The sequence below is a fragment of the Fringilla coelebs genome (assembly GCF_963513975.1).
Source record: "Fringilla coelebs genome assembly, chromosome: 2".
NCBI lineage: Eukaryota > Metazoa > Chordata > Aves > Passeriformes > Fringillidae > Fringilla > Fringilla coelebs.
In genome coordinates, this window is record NC_140029.1 from 27635028 (window position 1) to 27650417 (window position 15390).

General features: G+C 40.2%; 1 protein-coding gene across 2 annotated transcripts in view; it reads left to right on the forward strand.

Annotated features, from left to right (window-relative positions):
- The window catches only part of EDAR (ectodysplasin A receptor), a gene marked incomplete at both ends in the record, with an annotated part of 61955 nt that overhangs the window by 45202 nt on the left and 1363 nt on the right, over positions 1-15390 (forward strand). The window contains 6 exons of one of the 2 annotated variants that reach the window (XM_084225620.1): positions 9420-9506; positions 10645-10773; positions 10908-10982; positions 11287-11359; positions 12068-12227; positions 15004-15064. In XM_084225620.1, coding sequence (XP_084081746.1) covers positions 9420-9506; positions 10645-10773; positions 10908-10982; positions 11287-11359; positions 12068-12227; positions 15004-15064 — 585 coding nt within the window. The remainder of the gene's footprint in view (positions 1-9419; positions 9507-10644; positions 10774-10907; positions 10983-11286; positions 11360-12067; positions 12228-15003; positions 15065-15390) is intronic. The other variant, XM_084225621.1, reaches the window with a different exon arrangement.

The following is a 15390-nucleotide window of genomic DNA, read 5'->3' on the forward strand; positions in this document are numbered from 1 at the left end:
CCCTGAGATTGCCCTTCTGCCCAAGACAGTGGGAGTGGGTGAAGGGCAGGGTGAGTGTGGTTTTGGTGAGATAAGATCTGTTTAGGAGGTGAGATAAGGGTGCTAGGGAGGACCCAAATGTGAGATAAGGGAAGAAGGTGCAGAGGCAAGTGAGAACACAAGGGTGGGATGGTCCTGGTTTAGCCCCAGCTGACAGTCCAGCCCCAGACAGACAGTCACTTACTCCCACCCACACAGGGGAGACAACCAGAAGGGTGAAAGTGAAATAACTCAATGATTGAGATAAAGACAATTAAATAGGTAAAGGAAAAGCTACACATGTCCATCAATGCAGAACAAGGAATCCATTCTCCGCTTCCCGTGGGCAGTTCGGTATCCAGCCATCCCCAGGAAAGCTGAGCTACATCACATGTAAGGATGACTTGAGAGCACAAACAACCATCACTCTGAATGTGCTCCACTGCCTCTTCTTCCCCAGCTTTATATGCTGACCATGGCACAGTCTGGTGTGGGATATCCCTCTGGTCAGCTGGGGCCAGCTGTCCTGGCTGTGTCCCCTCCCAGCTCCTTGTGTGCCCCCAGCCCCCTCACTGATGGGTGGGTGAGAGGCACAAAAGGTGCTGCGTAAGCACTGCTCAGCAATACTGAAAATCTCTCTGAATTATCAATACCTTTTTGGTCACAAATCTAAACCTCAGCCCCATACTAGCTGCTATTAATAAAATTAACTGTACCCCAGCCACACCCAGCACAGGGAGTCATGGTGGGACATGAGGGGATAAGGTAAGAGGGTGCAGCTGCAGCTGGCTGCCCCATTGGTGGGAATAGAACCATGCATACTGCTAACCCATAGCTGGAAATTAATCCCTTCCTCAGCTCTGATGGGCTGTCTCAAACACATGCTGAAACAGGTTGTTAGTAGTATCTGGCATGGTGTAACTTACTGGTTTGGGAAGAAAATGGCTTTTACTCACCTAAAAGAAAGTAAAACTTTTCTTTTGTAGGATATCTGGCAGATACAATAGGTAATGTGTTTCTATAAGGAAAGTATGATCAGCACAACTTATCAACTATATGCAATTTTTAGCTTGATAAACACAAGAATAAATATATATTATCTTTGTGAGACATTTAGGCAGGTGCATAAACCAACAAATTGATTTGGTAATAAGATAAAAGAAAACATTAGTCCTAGAAGCACTAAATGTTTCCATTTTAATCAAGTCCATGAAGCCAACCATTTGATTGCAAGTGTTTGAAAAGCAAGAAAGTGCCTCAAAATCCAAGTCCCTCAAACAAATAAGCTCAGATAATTTGGTTTTTGATATCTGAATCTCCAGACCCCATTTGGAATGGCAGAGCCCCAATTCATAGGCATTAATTTGTACTCCAACTGGAAAATCAGCCTTGCTGCAGGAACCCCCTGAAATGCTCCCTGTGGCTGTGGAAGGTAGTGTAAAATCTGGTATTAGCAGGTGATCTTTTTCACACATTTCACTGTCATCAGATTATACCAGTCAGAGCAAAGAAGAGGTGCATGTCAGCATTGCACAACAGTGGCATTTTTTGAGGTTTGCAAATTCCAAACTCATTTAAGTGCTGGGCTCCGAGCACCTAACCTTAACAAGAGGATGAGGTTTCTGTCACATGAAGGATGATACCAGCATTCTGGTAGGAATGGTTCCTTTGTGCAAAACAACCTCTGCTTATTAACTGGCTGTCAGGATGGAGAGCCCAGTATGAAAATTCCAAGTGGCCCTAGGAATCTTCTGTTCCTTTGTTGAGATTTCAGGATAGCAATGAACAGCATTCAGGGGCCTAAACCCCACCCCACAGTGTTGGCTCTCCCCCAGAGCTCCCATTCTTCAGACTCTCCTGCACACAGCACACTACTGGAGAAAGGTGATCCAGCAGGTCACAAGGAAATGAGAATGGAAAATTACTTAAAAATAGGAAGCTCAGGGTGACAAGCTCTGAGTTTGCAACTCTATAGAGAAAAATGAGGACAGATAAATCCTGTGTCAGGCCTTCAGTAGGGCTGAGACAGGATGGGAGAACAGTGGTGCTCTCCTTAGCTGTAAACATTCCTTGCTGGGGAAGTGCCTGGACTATGTGTTACAGATGGCCAAGTCCAGGGATATGTGCCCCTGCATGGAAACTTGCTCGGGGAATTTGTCTGATGACACATTTCATCTGGCAGAAAATTATTTGGGTTCGATCAAAGGGTAAGCAAATATCTTTCAGTTCATGTGCAGTCAATAAAACTTGAAATGGCCAAGGACACGAGATGAATGCCCCATGCCCCAGCATCTGGAAATATTAGTCTAAAAAGGACCAGAAGTAAGAAAGAAATTCCTTGATGGGCCTGTGTCACCTTGTTGGGGTTTTTTCCCTCTAAAAGGACTTGTGACATAAATAGCAAAAAATATCATGGAAAAGAGGGGGAGGAAGGGAGATGACTCACAGAGGCCAGAGGCTTAATTGAGGCAAACATGTCACTAGTCTATGGTGTTGAAAATCTCACTGGTCTGAAGGATGGGAGCAACAGTTCTGCAGCCTGGGAGGAGTAACAGGCTTCAGTGGCAGCCTGTGGGCTGCGGGCACATAGGGGGAAAAGTCTGTGCACACATGAGCATAACATGTGTGCTGTGTAGCAGGAAAGCTTTTTCTTACTGTGAGGGAGGGGAACATCACCATAAAGACTGCAGTTTGCCCCCTCTTGTGCACTGTGAAACACCTCTGTGAGATTTCTGACCTCTTCACATGCTCGAGTCTCCTGTGCAGGAGCTTCTGTGCTGAGCACAGGTGAGCACAATGTGAAATGCCAAAGGTGTGAGAACTTCATCTGTGCTGAGGCAGATTATGAGCCATCAATGCCCCTTGCTGGCATAAAAGGGGATCTGATACCTCTGTGATAAATAACAGCACTGCAAAAGAGAGGGAGACGGGTTTTCCATATAAATCAAACCATTAAGGTAATGAACCACACTAAGATGTGGCTTCCCACAGTTAATGGTGCTGGATTTTCCATCAACACCTCTGGAACTGGAGTCACTTCAGGCCTCTGATTATGTAGGGTGGTTTTCTTTGTTGTCTTTTATCTAGTGTAGAAGTATATGCAAAAGATAGAAGATTTAGCCATATATGGGGTTTCTCTTGCAGAGAGGCACAATCACTGCTGGAAGAGATTTTGTCTTTTAGCAGCTGAAACTCTCAGTTATGTGTATTAACTCTCATTCTCTTCAAACTTTGATATTTGTCACTCCAATTCAAAAATGTTGGAGAAAAACTAAATCAAACCCTGCTACACTAACTTTAGGAGCACTTACTTTGAAGTTGAATTTACACAATTTCATCAAATATACCAATCCTTTTCAACTTACAGATTATTGGTCAGAGAACTTCAGCAACTGATTGAGGGTTTTCTTTTTAATCTACTGTATATATTCATAAGTGTGTATGTGCATAAAATACTTCATGTTATTTTATCTTACCTTTTTTGCTGGATTTGTATATGAAAAGAGATACAAAAACCAACCTATGTAAGATTTTTAGGTCTCACACCTATCAATGATAGCTTGGGAAAATTAAAAAAGAAGAAAAATATTAATAAAGGAAAATATATGTGGTCAGGCTATTTTTCAAATACCAGAGAGCAAATGACATCTAGAAATAGAAAATATTATTTTTATGATTGTATCATTAGAACTTCAGAAATAACTAAACAGATGAGATGGAATAATTGACTAACAATTGATGTTTCATGTGACAAACTCTAATCAGGAGGGCACATCCAAATCCATGTACTGAAGAGTCAGAACTCAGATTCCTTAACTGAAAGGCTTAACACAAACAAGCCTATTGCCAAAACCACTTTATTAGTTAAATAATTATTTCAGAGACTTTAACTTTCCATTCTTTGAATCACTAATTTCCATTCCTTGCCAGTTTTATCCTTTTGTAATACAATCAACATCAGGACCTTTTTTCCTTCTGTTTCAAATTATGCCTACAAACAAATAGGCTTGTTATCTGGAACTAACATATTTTTTTTCTTTTTTTTTTTGAGTTGCTTGATCTCTGAACACCCATTTCCTATTCACATGTGTACTGGGAGAAATGTTGAAGGTCGTGCTTTATTTTCACTGCTGGTATGGCCTGATTCTTCTTCTCTAAGGATTTGTCCATATTAGGAAGGAACCTAATCTTAGGATAAAATTGGCCAGCTTCAGACATCAACCTCCAAGGGGAGGGATCTGAGGAGAAAATGTGGGCTTTGCTGTCCTCAGCTGCTGAGGAAGCTGAGCTCAGGTATCCCTCAGGAGGTTTTGTGGTCCTGGTGCAATACTTCCCGATAAAACCACTCCAATGGCTTTGATGTTTTCACTGGTGCTGGAGCTGTAGCTCCTACAGTGAGCACCACCTGCCCATGGAAGGCACTGCAGATCTCTGCAGGATTGCTCTAACTGGGCTCAGGAGCTGAAAAACCTGCAGAGCTGCGGCTTTGGACCACCCATTCCCATGGGCTGGCCACCAGGACACCGGGAAATGGGAGACCAGCCTCAGGCAGGTCTGTTCTCTTCCTTATCATGCTCTAAAATCAGGACAGCAAAGCTTAAATAGCAATTATCCCCTTCATGTTGCACAGAGAAAGGGATGATAACACCGAATTCCTGGACAGAGGCTTAGTTCATGGAGTGCTTGTCTATGACTTTTCAGTGCTGTGCAATGATTACAGCTCCCAGTGAGTCTTAAAAAAAACTTCAACAGATGCAAATAAATTGTCAGATTAAGGCCATGTGGCCTATTATCATCATCACTTTCCTGCCCTGGCAAAAGGAGAGAGAAATAAAATAGTTATAGACATTATAGAAAGCACTGCAGAAAAAAAAAAAATTCCTTTTATGTGATGTGATTACTTACAGAGAGATTGACCAGACTGAAAACAAAAGTCAGGGGGAACTTTCTTATCATCATTTTCAGAAGTTTAATTCTCAGGAATTAATTTACTTCATGTTCTTCCTGGTGTAATAGCTACCTACCTAACTGAAGTATCTACCTGTGACTGTGACTCCAGAAAATACCAGAGTAGCTGACAGTATTCTGTAAAATAAAGATCACTCAGGCAACCCTCCAGTGCCTAGGATATATTCTGTTATCTGTTATTATTTGTGATGTTTTCAGAGTTGGTTTATGTTTGGTTACTGAAGTCATATGTAGGCACCTCAGAAAGCAGGTTGGCTTTGCCAGCTGCTTTAGCTTGCCTGACTTTCTAAGTGCACAGGCATTCCATTTGAAATGTTGTTTTCCTAAGTTTGAAAGCAAACCTTCCCTGTGAGTACCTGAATACAGATTTACATTATTTAAAAGTTCTGACCCCTGCTTTCGACATATCTTGGTCTTTATTTATGACTATGTTTAGTTAAAATCCAGTTTTAACTTTGTCAGCCATAAACTGTCTACTTTTATAGAATTTCAACTCAGTATACTTTATTTTCCATCTCATATTTCAGACTGATAGTTACTTATTTGCATGTGTGCTTTATCCTACTTCAGCCTATAAAAGAGTCTCAGTGATGGCACTCACAGCCCAGCTGTGCCATTCACAGCTGGACTATGACTGGGAGAGGAGGGATGCATCAGGAGAAAGCAAGCTGCACTCAAGAGCACCAAATAGATACAATATAGACACCAGGTTTTTAAAATGTGTCTTATTTTATGATCACTCTGACAGTCTGTTGTGTACAGACTTTGGGGATTTTTATAGTATGTTATTAAATATTAAGTAGACTCACAAAAATCTGTTGCTGGTTGTGAGAAGCAGTTCTTTGAATGGACCAGTAAGCTGATACCCACAGCAGCAGATGTCAGGGGCACATATGGTCTCCTACTGCACCAGATTTTATTCACTCACAAACACTTGCAAGGGGGCATGGTGGTAAAACCTCCTTTCCCTGTGCCCTCCCCCTCCTCCTCTCATAAATCTGGTAGTTTTGTTTGTTACTTCTTATTGTAAGTTCTGTCTCAAGGTACAAGAACAACTGGAATAGTCTGTTACATAAAGCAGAAAGGTTCATTGAAACAGCAACAAAAAAGTATTTTATTGCCCAACATTTGTTTCCTGAAAGAACAAAAGGCAGCTGCATGGTAATTTAAGTTAAAGCTATCTTTTGAGTTAAAATCCCCAAACATTCAAAAGTGAATACAGATTCAATTGTTCTTTTAAACAATAAGTATGGAGCATTTTTTTTATTGTTTAGACTCCAAGAAAGTTACAAATAAATCACAATTTTTTTGAATAAAAACATCTATAATGCAAAAGTCGACCAACAACCAGTGATCAACTTCTTTCCTAATTTCTTTATCACATTCCTACAGTATTACATACAGGTGTCTAGGAATATAAACCACTCTTTTGCACAGCTATATTACAGCCATCGGTCTTTATTTAAAAAATAGAGTTGCTTCCATATGGTGTTCTATAACACCTCAGGATGCCTCTGCCTGAGCTATATCTAAGTCTTTATAGATTATGTGTCATCTATATTGGAACCAGAATTAATAATGTGATTGGGATGCAAAACTGGATGCGCACAGGAACAACTGACATTGCGGTCATGGTGTGGTGCTGACAGGGAAAAAGCAGCAGCTCTGAGTTTCTTTTTACTCATACAAAAGAGATATAAACTGAAATTCAACAGAAGGTGGCAGTTTGGTTCCTCTTGTAGTGCAGGTGCACGAATTGGCACTTTCTTCTAAGCCACATCTAAAGAAAAACTTTGGCTCATAATGGATATGCCAAATTATTAAATTTGACAGTAGGCTTAAAATATGTGTAACGACTAACTCCCTCCCAGGCATGTGTGAAAGGCCACCACAGTCTAGTGCCAGCCTTGCCTTTGCCATGCCAGCACTGCAGAACAAAGGAGGTGGCTCTGTTCCCATGTGAGGACACTGTGCCCCTGGGCTGAAGGCTCTCCCTCTGTGCACAGGAGAGGGCTCTGCTGTCCAGTGTGGGCATGGTGTGGGCAGCACGCCCTGCCCTGCTCTGGGTGGAGCTGGGTGAAGTGTGAGGATGATGCTGAATGAAGTGTGGTGACCTTCCTCCTTACCCTTCCTGTGCTAATTGCAGCTGCCTGACTTCCCACTTTGAAAGGCTCTGCTTCCTTTCACAAATGGGTGAAAAACATGAAGTTTACAATACCAAGAGAATGAAAGATTATTAGGCAGAAATACTTCAATGACTTCATGTTTCAAGTGAAAGAAAAGAGGAGCAAGTTTACTAAAACTCACTTGGGGAGATGAGCTGAAGCTTGTTAGCTAAACTCCAGGCAGACAAAGCAGCACAGCTTGCCTGTGCTCACCGAGGGGCAGTGTCAGAGAAGCTATTGTTGACTTGTTGCAGCTTGCAAGGACCATGCAGAATTCCAATTGGCTGTAATTGGATTTGCCAGGGGGGCTGCAAGAATAGACATAAGCCTGGTGTCTGTGCATGAACATGAAGGAAAGTATCAGGCCACAGCACCGGCCCTTTGCTAAATTTCCTCTGTTGTCCAGCCACGAAGAGTAAACACTGAGGTCATGACCAAGGATGATTCACTTCAGTTTTGTGAAGAATTGCTGAAAATTTTACAAATTACCTGTCTTTAATATCCACTACAGGCAGATGACAGCTTCATTTACTGATCCCTAGATAGTCTTACTGCATTGCAGTTTCTGGAGCTCATAACTAATTCTTCTTAGAAAGAAATCTGTCACAGAGAAAGGACCAGAGGCAAGACTTATGTAATAAGTCTTAACTTTCATTTGCAAAATACAAAATTAATCTGAATTAATAAACTAGTATATTTAAAACCTAATGAAAACCCTTATCCAGTTTGAAAAATACCAATTATAATCCATTTCCTTCCAACAAATGATGTTTGAAAGAAGTTTTATGACTGTTAGAGAAAATTTCTTTTGAAGACACCTGCAATTCATACTTTGCAGCCTCTTTAGGTACACATTTCTCATTTACAACATGCAGACATGTTTTTATTTTAGATAGTACTTTTTTCTTTAAAAAAAAAATTCTCTTCATTTGAAGAATGTGCATATTGCTTTGTTCTTAATCATAGAACATTTCTCAGACCACTCCAGACCATTCTTGATTTCTTGTCAAGTTTACCTGATGATTTGATTTGTTTGAATATTTACTTGGTCAAAAGAAGGGCACAGTGAGCTCTCATCTACTCTAGTTGCCAAACCAGCTTGTGGAGCCATGTGCTGTGCACACCTTACCAGATGACTGGAACAGCTTTTGCCTTTAAGACTGCTGAATTGAATTATCACTGGACTTTTTCCACAGACAACTAATACAAAGCAGAAGGAATTTCATTCTTCCTCCAAGACAAAAAATTATTTTCAGGGTCTGTTGATAGTAGCTGTTTGAATTACATACTAACCAATGGCATTAACATTCATTTGAGGAAGAAGATACCATTTACTCCCAACCCTAATATTTTTGTTCTGTTTTGGAATACTGTGCAAACACCCTCCTATATAAAAGCATTCCCATAAACAGCTTTATTCAAAATAATATGCACTATTGATTGCTATTGTCAAAATATGTTATTTTGTTACTTAGTTTAGTGCTTTGAAAACTTGGCACATGACACCAAGTGAAAGACTAATTTTAACCTTGACAGTAGAATTTAGACCTGGAAACCCCTATTGGACAATCTTATCCCTCTGACAGGATGAAGTTTTCCTATAACTTCTTCATTTATTGTTTCAGTGACTTTTCACTCTCCCCAGAATATAGATTTGGACTGACAGGAGATCATAAGACACATACTGCCCAGTTACATTATAGGAAATTCTAAAATTCCCTTTTACGACAGTACAGCTCCATGGAACAGAAAAGCAATCAGCACCATCATTTGTCACCTTCCCCAGGTTTTCCTGTGGAGTCATGAGGGTTTGCATACCACTTTACAGTGATGCTGCTAGTGGGGGGTGCTTGTGAGATGCACTAGTTTGATGAATCTACCAGCTAAGTCTCAGTCTGCAGTGGGTTGTAAACCATTTGAGTTACCAGCTGGACCCTGAAGAACTCTCTGCTCCCCAGGACAGATCCATAACATGGGAATCTATGTGTAACAGTTGGCTTTTTCTTCTGAGTCCATATCTGTTCAGGAGTTTGACTTTCACTCCTTCTGGACAGTGTGCACAAATATGGTCTGTAACCCAATTTTCAGTGTATCAGTAACACATTTTGGGATTAGGGACATCTCAAAGAACAGGTAGCTCTTGGGTCCTCTCCTAATAAATGGGAATGCAACCAAGCCAAGTAAAGGCTCTCTTTCCTTGAGCCAACCTATTCCTTTGACTGGACAAAGTAACAAGGGAATTTGATGGCATTTTGGTTTATATTGCAGGTGCAGGCTCTAACTCTGGCATTTCAGCCATTTTTCCAAGCACCTCTGGTACAAGCACTTTCTCACCTTACCAGCATGCTCACAAAGGTAAGAATGCACTTTTTGTGAGGGTTAATTTAGCAGCTCTTTGTTTTCAAAAGGGCATCAACAAAGTGCAAGCAAACTGAAAATACCTGTTGCTATTTTCATTGTCACTATTTCCAGATTTCTAGAACTGCTATTAGAAATAATTCAGAATTCATTTTTTGTCTCTCAGTTAATCAACACTGCTGTTTGTCAGCTGAACATAAAAAGGATTTGAGCTGTACCCAGTGATGCCAGCAATAAATTTAGCTAATTATTTGTAGTTTTACAGAAATAGCACTCTGCCTCAGCAAAGCTTAGCTTAGAATGGTGAAAATAAATTCATGCACAAATATGGTCAGTCTCTTATTGAAGTAAAATAAACAGTTCTCCAGAACAATCATTTGGCTTTTAAAATTTTTGAACCTGAGAAGACAAAATGGGGAAGATGCAGTTAATAAGGTGCTGACAATGCTGTTCTTCTTGGTATTGTCTGAAAACATGACTGTTAGGATCACATTTTCAGAGAAATTAAAGCTTTCATGCCTTTTAGCATATCTATAATTTTCTGCATCCTTTCACACCTTTTCAATTCTAGCCTTTCACATCCAAGTTTTCTTTCTGAATATCTTTTCACCTAGCTTATTTTAAATTCACCTTTAGCCATGCTGGTTTTTAAGTTTCTGTTCGAAAAACATCCATTTTTCTAAATGTGCATAGTGTCCTCCTTTTAACTTAGAGCTTTTGAGGCAGCCACAGTTATCAACAGTCATTTTAGCTCTTATTCCCTTTGTATATTTACTGGCTTTTGTCTTGTCAACGCTGATTCCAAGAATGCAGTGCTACAAAAGCTTCTACTCTTGCTTATGTACAGCTTCCCATATAAAAATATGATTTCCTACATCTTTGTATCTGATAAATCATATAATCAAATATTCTTAATGAATACCACTAACTGGTTTATGCATAAATATCAAAAATTTGAGAAATTTTTAATAAACTTGCCTTTGAGATGCAACACTAAGTTTTTGAATGCTTTACAAGCAACCAAGACTCAGATCAACTAAAGGATTATGCAAACTATGGGTAGAGAAGACTGCAAACTGTTAACTAGTCTCTGATCCTAAGAGTTACCCCTTCATTTATTTTTTTTTCATTCCAGCAGATCTTTCAGGACAAGGACATCTGGCTACAGCTCTTATAATTGCTATGTCTACTATCTTCATAATGGCTATTGCCATTGTCCTCATCATCATGTTTTACATTGTAAAAACAAAGCCATCTGCTCAAGGTAATTGTTCAGCAGGTAAAATTTTAGTTGCAAATGCTATTTTAGAATTTACAATATTCTATTCTATTAGAATATTCTAAATTCTATTTTAGAGTTATTCTGAGAATAATTTGTGTTATATTTTTATATTCTAGCCTGTTGCAAGAGCCACTCAGTAAAAAACGTTGAAGCTCAGGCTAGCACTCAAGAAGAGAAGAAAGAAGTGCAAGGTACAAGTTGTTTTAGTTTTGCTTTTTCTATCCAAGACAACACTGGGCCGAAATATTGCTAATACTTTTCTCTTAATTACAGTTTCTCCTTTGGAGTATATAAAACCCTCATCAGTTTACTGATGAATTGCCTATACTAGTTTTTTGTGCTTCCAGAATGTCACTTAATCCTCTGATAGCAATTAAAAATATAGCAGAGAGATTTATTTTGTCAGTAGGGTTGCCAGCAGAACTAGCTCCTGACACAAAGCACTGGTTTGGAAACTTATTGCCAATTTAAACTTCTCTAATTGTTGTTCTACAGATAATGTTGTGATATTCTCTGAGAAAGAAGAGTTTGAAAAACTCACAGCAACTCCAGCTAAGGCTGTCAAAAGGTGGGTAAAAGATAAATATATTGCCAGTTTCACTGAAATGGGGGAGGCACATGGTCATCATTCATCCTGGTACAGTGGAACACAAACAAATTTGATGGGTATGCTGGCAAGTTGCTTTGCTGCAGCAGGGCAAGGACCAGATGCCTTAGCAGGCTCTTCCCCTCTGGTTTCTAAGAGATGATAACAGACATTGTGAAGAAACACCTGTGTCCTCCCCATTCCCTCTGTGATCAATTCATCAACTCTTTGGCCTCCATCTCCTCTTTTGAGAGGTTAATTTCTGGGACCTGAGTGCAGCTCTCACTCACATGACCTTACTGAGATTCCCCTTCCCTTCTAGGCAGGAAGAGTAAAAATAGCTGCTACAGGCCTTAAGGAAACCCCTTGTCCCTAGCATCATCTGCATGGCATGGTGTGGTAGTTTTCCTCATCTTGTCTCTGCCCAGCCTCCAAACTAGGGTGGGCTAAACACTGTCCTCAGTTGGAAAATCCCTCTAGGAAAGGATTCTTACAAGCTACCTGTGGCTGTGTGGCTTGGCGGGTGTTGTGCGTACACACTGGGCAAAGACTGTTACAGGACTTCAGAGGAAAGGCATTTTACAACATGGAAAACACTTTTATTTCATTACTCTCAGGAAGCAGAAAGAGGAAGACTGGAGTCAACCCATGAGAGGCTTCACTAAGATAACCATATCCTTGATTTTACAGTGAAAATGATGCATCTTCTGAGAATGAGCGACTTTTAAGCCGGAGTATGGATAGTGATGAAGAAGCTGCAGTTGACAAGCAAGGGACTCCAGAGAGATGCTTGCTGTCTTTAGTGCATTTGGCCAGAGATAAATCTTCTACAAGCAATAAATCAACTGGGGTAAGGCTACCTTGAGATTTAAAAATTGAGAGCCTTTTTCTACTTTTTTTTAAAGAAAAAAATATATGAACTATCAACCCCCCAAAATGCATAGTAGGGTAGATCAGACTGATTTACAAGAGCTTCTCCAGACAAATTTGTTATAGAATCTCCTTTGCATAATGACACATATGCATATGAATAGTGTTCAGAGGTAGAAATAAATTTTTCTACAAGGCTAATTAATTTGCTTTTTTGAGTATTATATTTTATAGCTTCAAGAAAGAAAACACCCTTATAACAGCAATCCCCTGTCATAGCTAATGCTAAGACAGTAAAATAATGAAGCAGGCTGGATTTGGCTGACAGCAGAACATCTGAGTACCTTGACCCAGCTGCAGTGCTATTTCCACGGCACAGATTTCTCAGTGATATCTGGTGTTGTGCTTGGTTTCCATGTGGAATTTTGAAAAACAAATACATAGTTTGAAGGTGATTCCTGTGCTCTGAAGGACACTGTAATTCACTGTTTTGCTGTGGATGGCCTTTGCTTCTTCCTGCTGAGCATGTACTGCTCAGGGCTTTTTATCTCACTTGGAGTATTTTAAGGCACAGTTAAGGCCACACCTCACCCACACAACCTTTCAGTTTGTGTTAACATCAAACTACCCTTAAAAAGAAGGTGTCTGCTCTGATTTTTTAGTATTTCTAATTGATTTTAAAATGGCTATAGCTAGGTCCAAATCACACCATTAATATCAAACATCAGATATAGTTTAAGAAAAAATAGGTTTGAAAATGCATCTTTTCATGTTTGCATGTTTTAAATTGTTGAGGGAATCAGCTCAAAATTTCTAAAACACACCACTTTTCAGCTGAGATCAGACACACAAAATCTCAACACAAGATAAGCAGTTTTGTAGTTGTAGATATTTATGGCCATCTGAAAATAACTTACTGTTTCAATGCTCACACTTTAAAGTTTGGGTTTTTGAGGTCTCTCTAAATATCCAACTTTATGATACTTCTGTAAGCACTGGCTTGAAATAGGATAGTACACCTTGGGTAGTCATGAAATCAAAATATTTTGTAGGAAACAGGTTACCTTCGAAAGATCCTATATCATAGATACATTTTCCAGAGTCATTTAGATAGATAGCTCATAAATGCACCTAAAGCATGGTGCTGCTTCTTCCAGACTTGTTCTAACACATCCTCATGGACTAAAGCCTGCTGACAAGGCTGAAGACAGACTTTTCAATGAAAGAGCAGAATACATCAAGATTCTCCACTCCATACCTAAGATGTCACAATTAAGCCGGTTGCCAGAAGTTAGAAAAGCAGTAATTTTCTTCAGATTGGGAATTAAGTAGCATTACTAGCACAGGCAAGAGTATTCAGAGCAGTTGGACAAGGATAAAGAAAATCAGAGGCTTGCTATTAACCAAGTTTTCTTCTTCTTAGTTATAACAAAACCTATTTGCAATGAGCTGCCACACAGAGGATCATCAGGCTAAACATCTCCTATTTGCTTTCAGCTTAAGGTTTAACAACCCCCCATCTTCTGGCTCTGGTAAAAAGAGTGTCTTGCATAATTCTTCAAGGAATTACTCAACCTGCTTCTTTACCCTAGAAGTGGAGGGAGAATGAAAATAAGCCCCCAATAGTTTTCTTAGGAGGAGTTTTAATAAACTCCATTAAATTTCCTAGTTTCAAGGTTCTGAAGCAGGCAATCCAAGCCTACAATGGCAACAGGACCGACTAAGCACAGGTGAATCTCAGGAGAAGGAGTGAAGGACACTCAGTGCCTGCCCCGCGTTGCCCCACGTACGATGCGCTCGCGCTGCGCCCGCCAGGCGCGCTCCAGCTGCTGCGGCCGCCCTGCGCTCTCCAGCTGCAATTCCATTCATCCACGTCATTGGTGCACCTTGCCCTTCGCTGCCCAAATACAGTGAGGGAAATCTTGCCACAAAACGAAGTACTGAAAGCAGAGCTTTTTTTCAAGCCTCGTTTGCAGTGAAAAGTGACAAATTTCTGGAGATAATGCTAGAGTCCTGTCAAAAAGACAGCTTTTCAGCTTTTCTAATGAGAGCTGGCTAGGGAAGAAAATTTCAGTCCCTGAGAGCTCATGACATTTTGACATTTGTTTTCATTCCACATCGAATCCAAAGCCAAAACTTCAGAATATTTTGCTAAATGAAACTATATAAAAGTGTCGATTTTTAGCTTGAAAAATGACAGGCTTTCAGTCTTGTTTCTTTCTTGTCAAAAGTGACTAGATCCCCCTGGACCTCAGACTTTTCCTCTCCAAAACTTCACTTTTTTTTCTTAATCTATCTGTAAAATATTTCAGTTAATTAGTAATGCACTAAGCAGGTCTATGTCAGGAGCCAGAAATGAAGAGCCCCTCCGCTACAGTCCTCTTAGATTATTGGAAGAAGGCAATTTCAGTCTGAATTTAATTCCCTGTATTCTGACTGGTTTACCTAGACATCCCTACATTCGTCATTGCATATATGGTATGGAACTGTTCTCATTCCCAGGAGTTGGAGCAGAAAAGTACTTGCTCTCAAAAAAAGTCTAGCAGTTGAAATGGAAGATCTCTAGCAGTGGTAATATGTTTATGCTTCATGGAGTAATTGCTGTGTCATTTTCTTTGAGTCTTCGAAAGGGACCCTTGAGGACACCCTGTGATAACCCCATGAAATGGAGAGGTCCCACAGACTTTCCACTGCTGTCTGCTAATTGTTTTATCTTGTAACTGAAAAATTAATGAAATAAATCTCTTCTCATTTAGATTCAAAGTCGAAGGAAAAAGATACTTGACGTGTATGCTAACGTATGTGACGTTGCAGAAGGTGAGTGTACAATTTGCAGCTATGTTAAAGGCATGAAATTAGATCACAAGCTTTTGCTATAAAGTAAGAAAGGCCTCTGGCTGTCTATGGAAAATCGTTCCAAACCAGGGAAGGCACTCTGTAGGCAGATTTGTATTCACTTACCGGGAACCCTGTGGTCAGCCCTGACCCCAGAGCTGTCCAGGCTGGCCTTGGGCTGGAGCAGGCCACAGCTTCTCTCCGGGCACATGCATGGCCTTCCTTCCTTCCTGTGGAGAGCAGGAGGAGTTGGGGTGGGCTGTGCTGGGACACACAAACAGACCCAGATGAAGAGAAGTAGTTTTGCA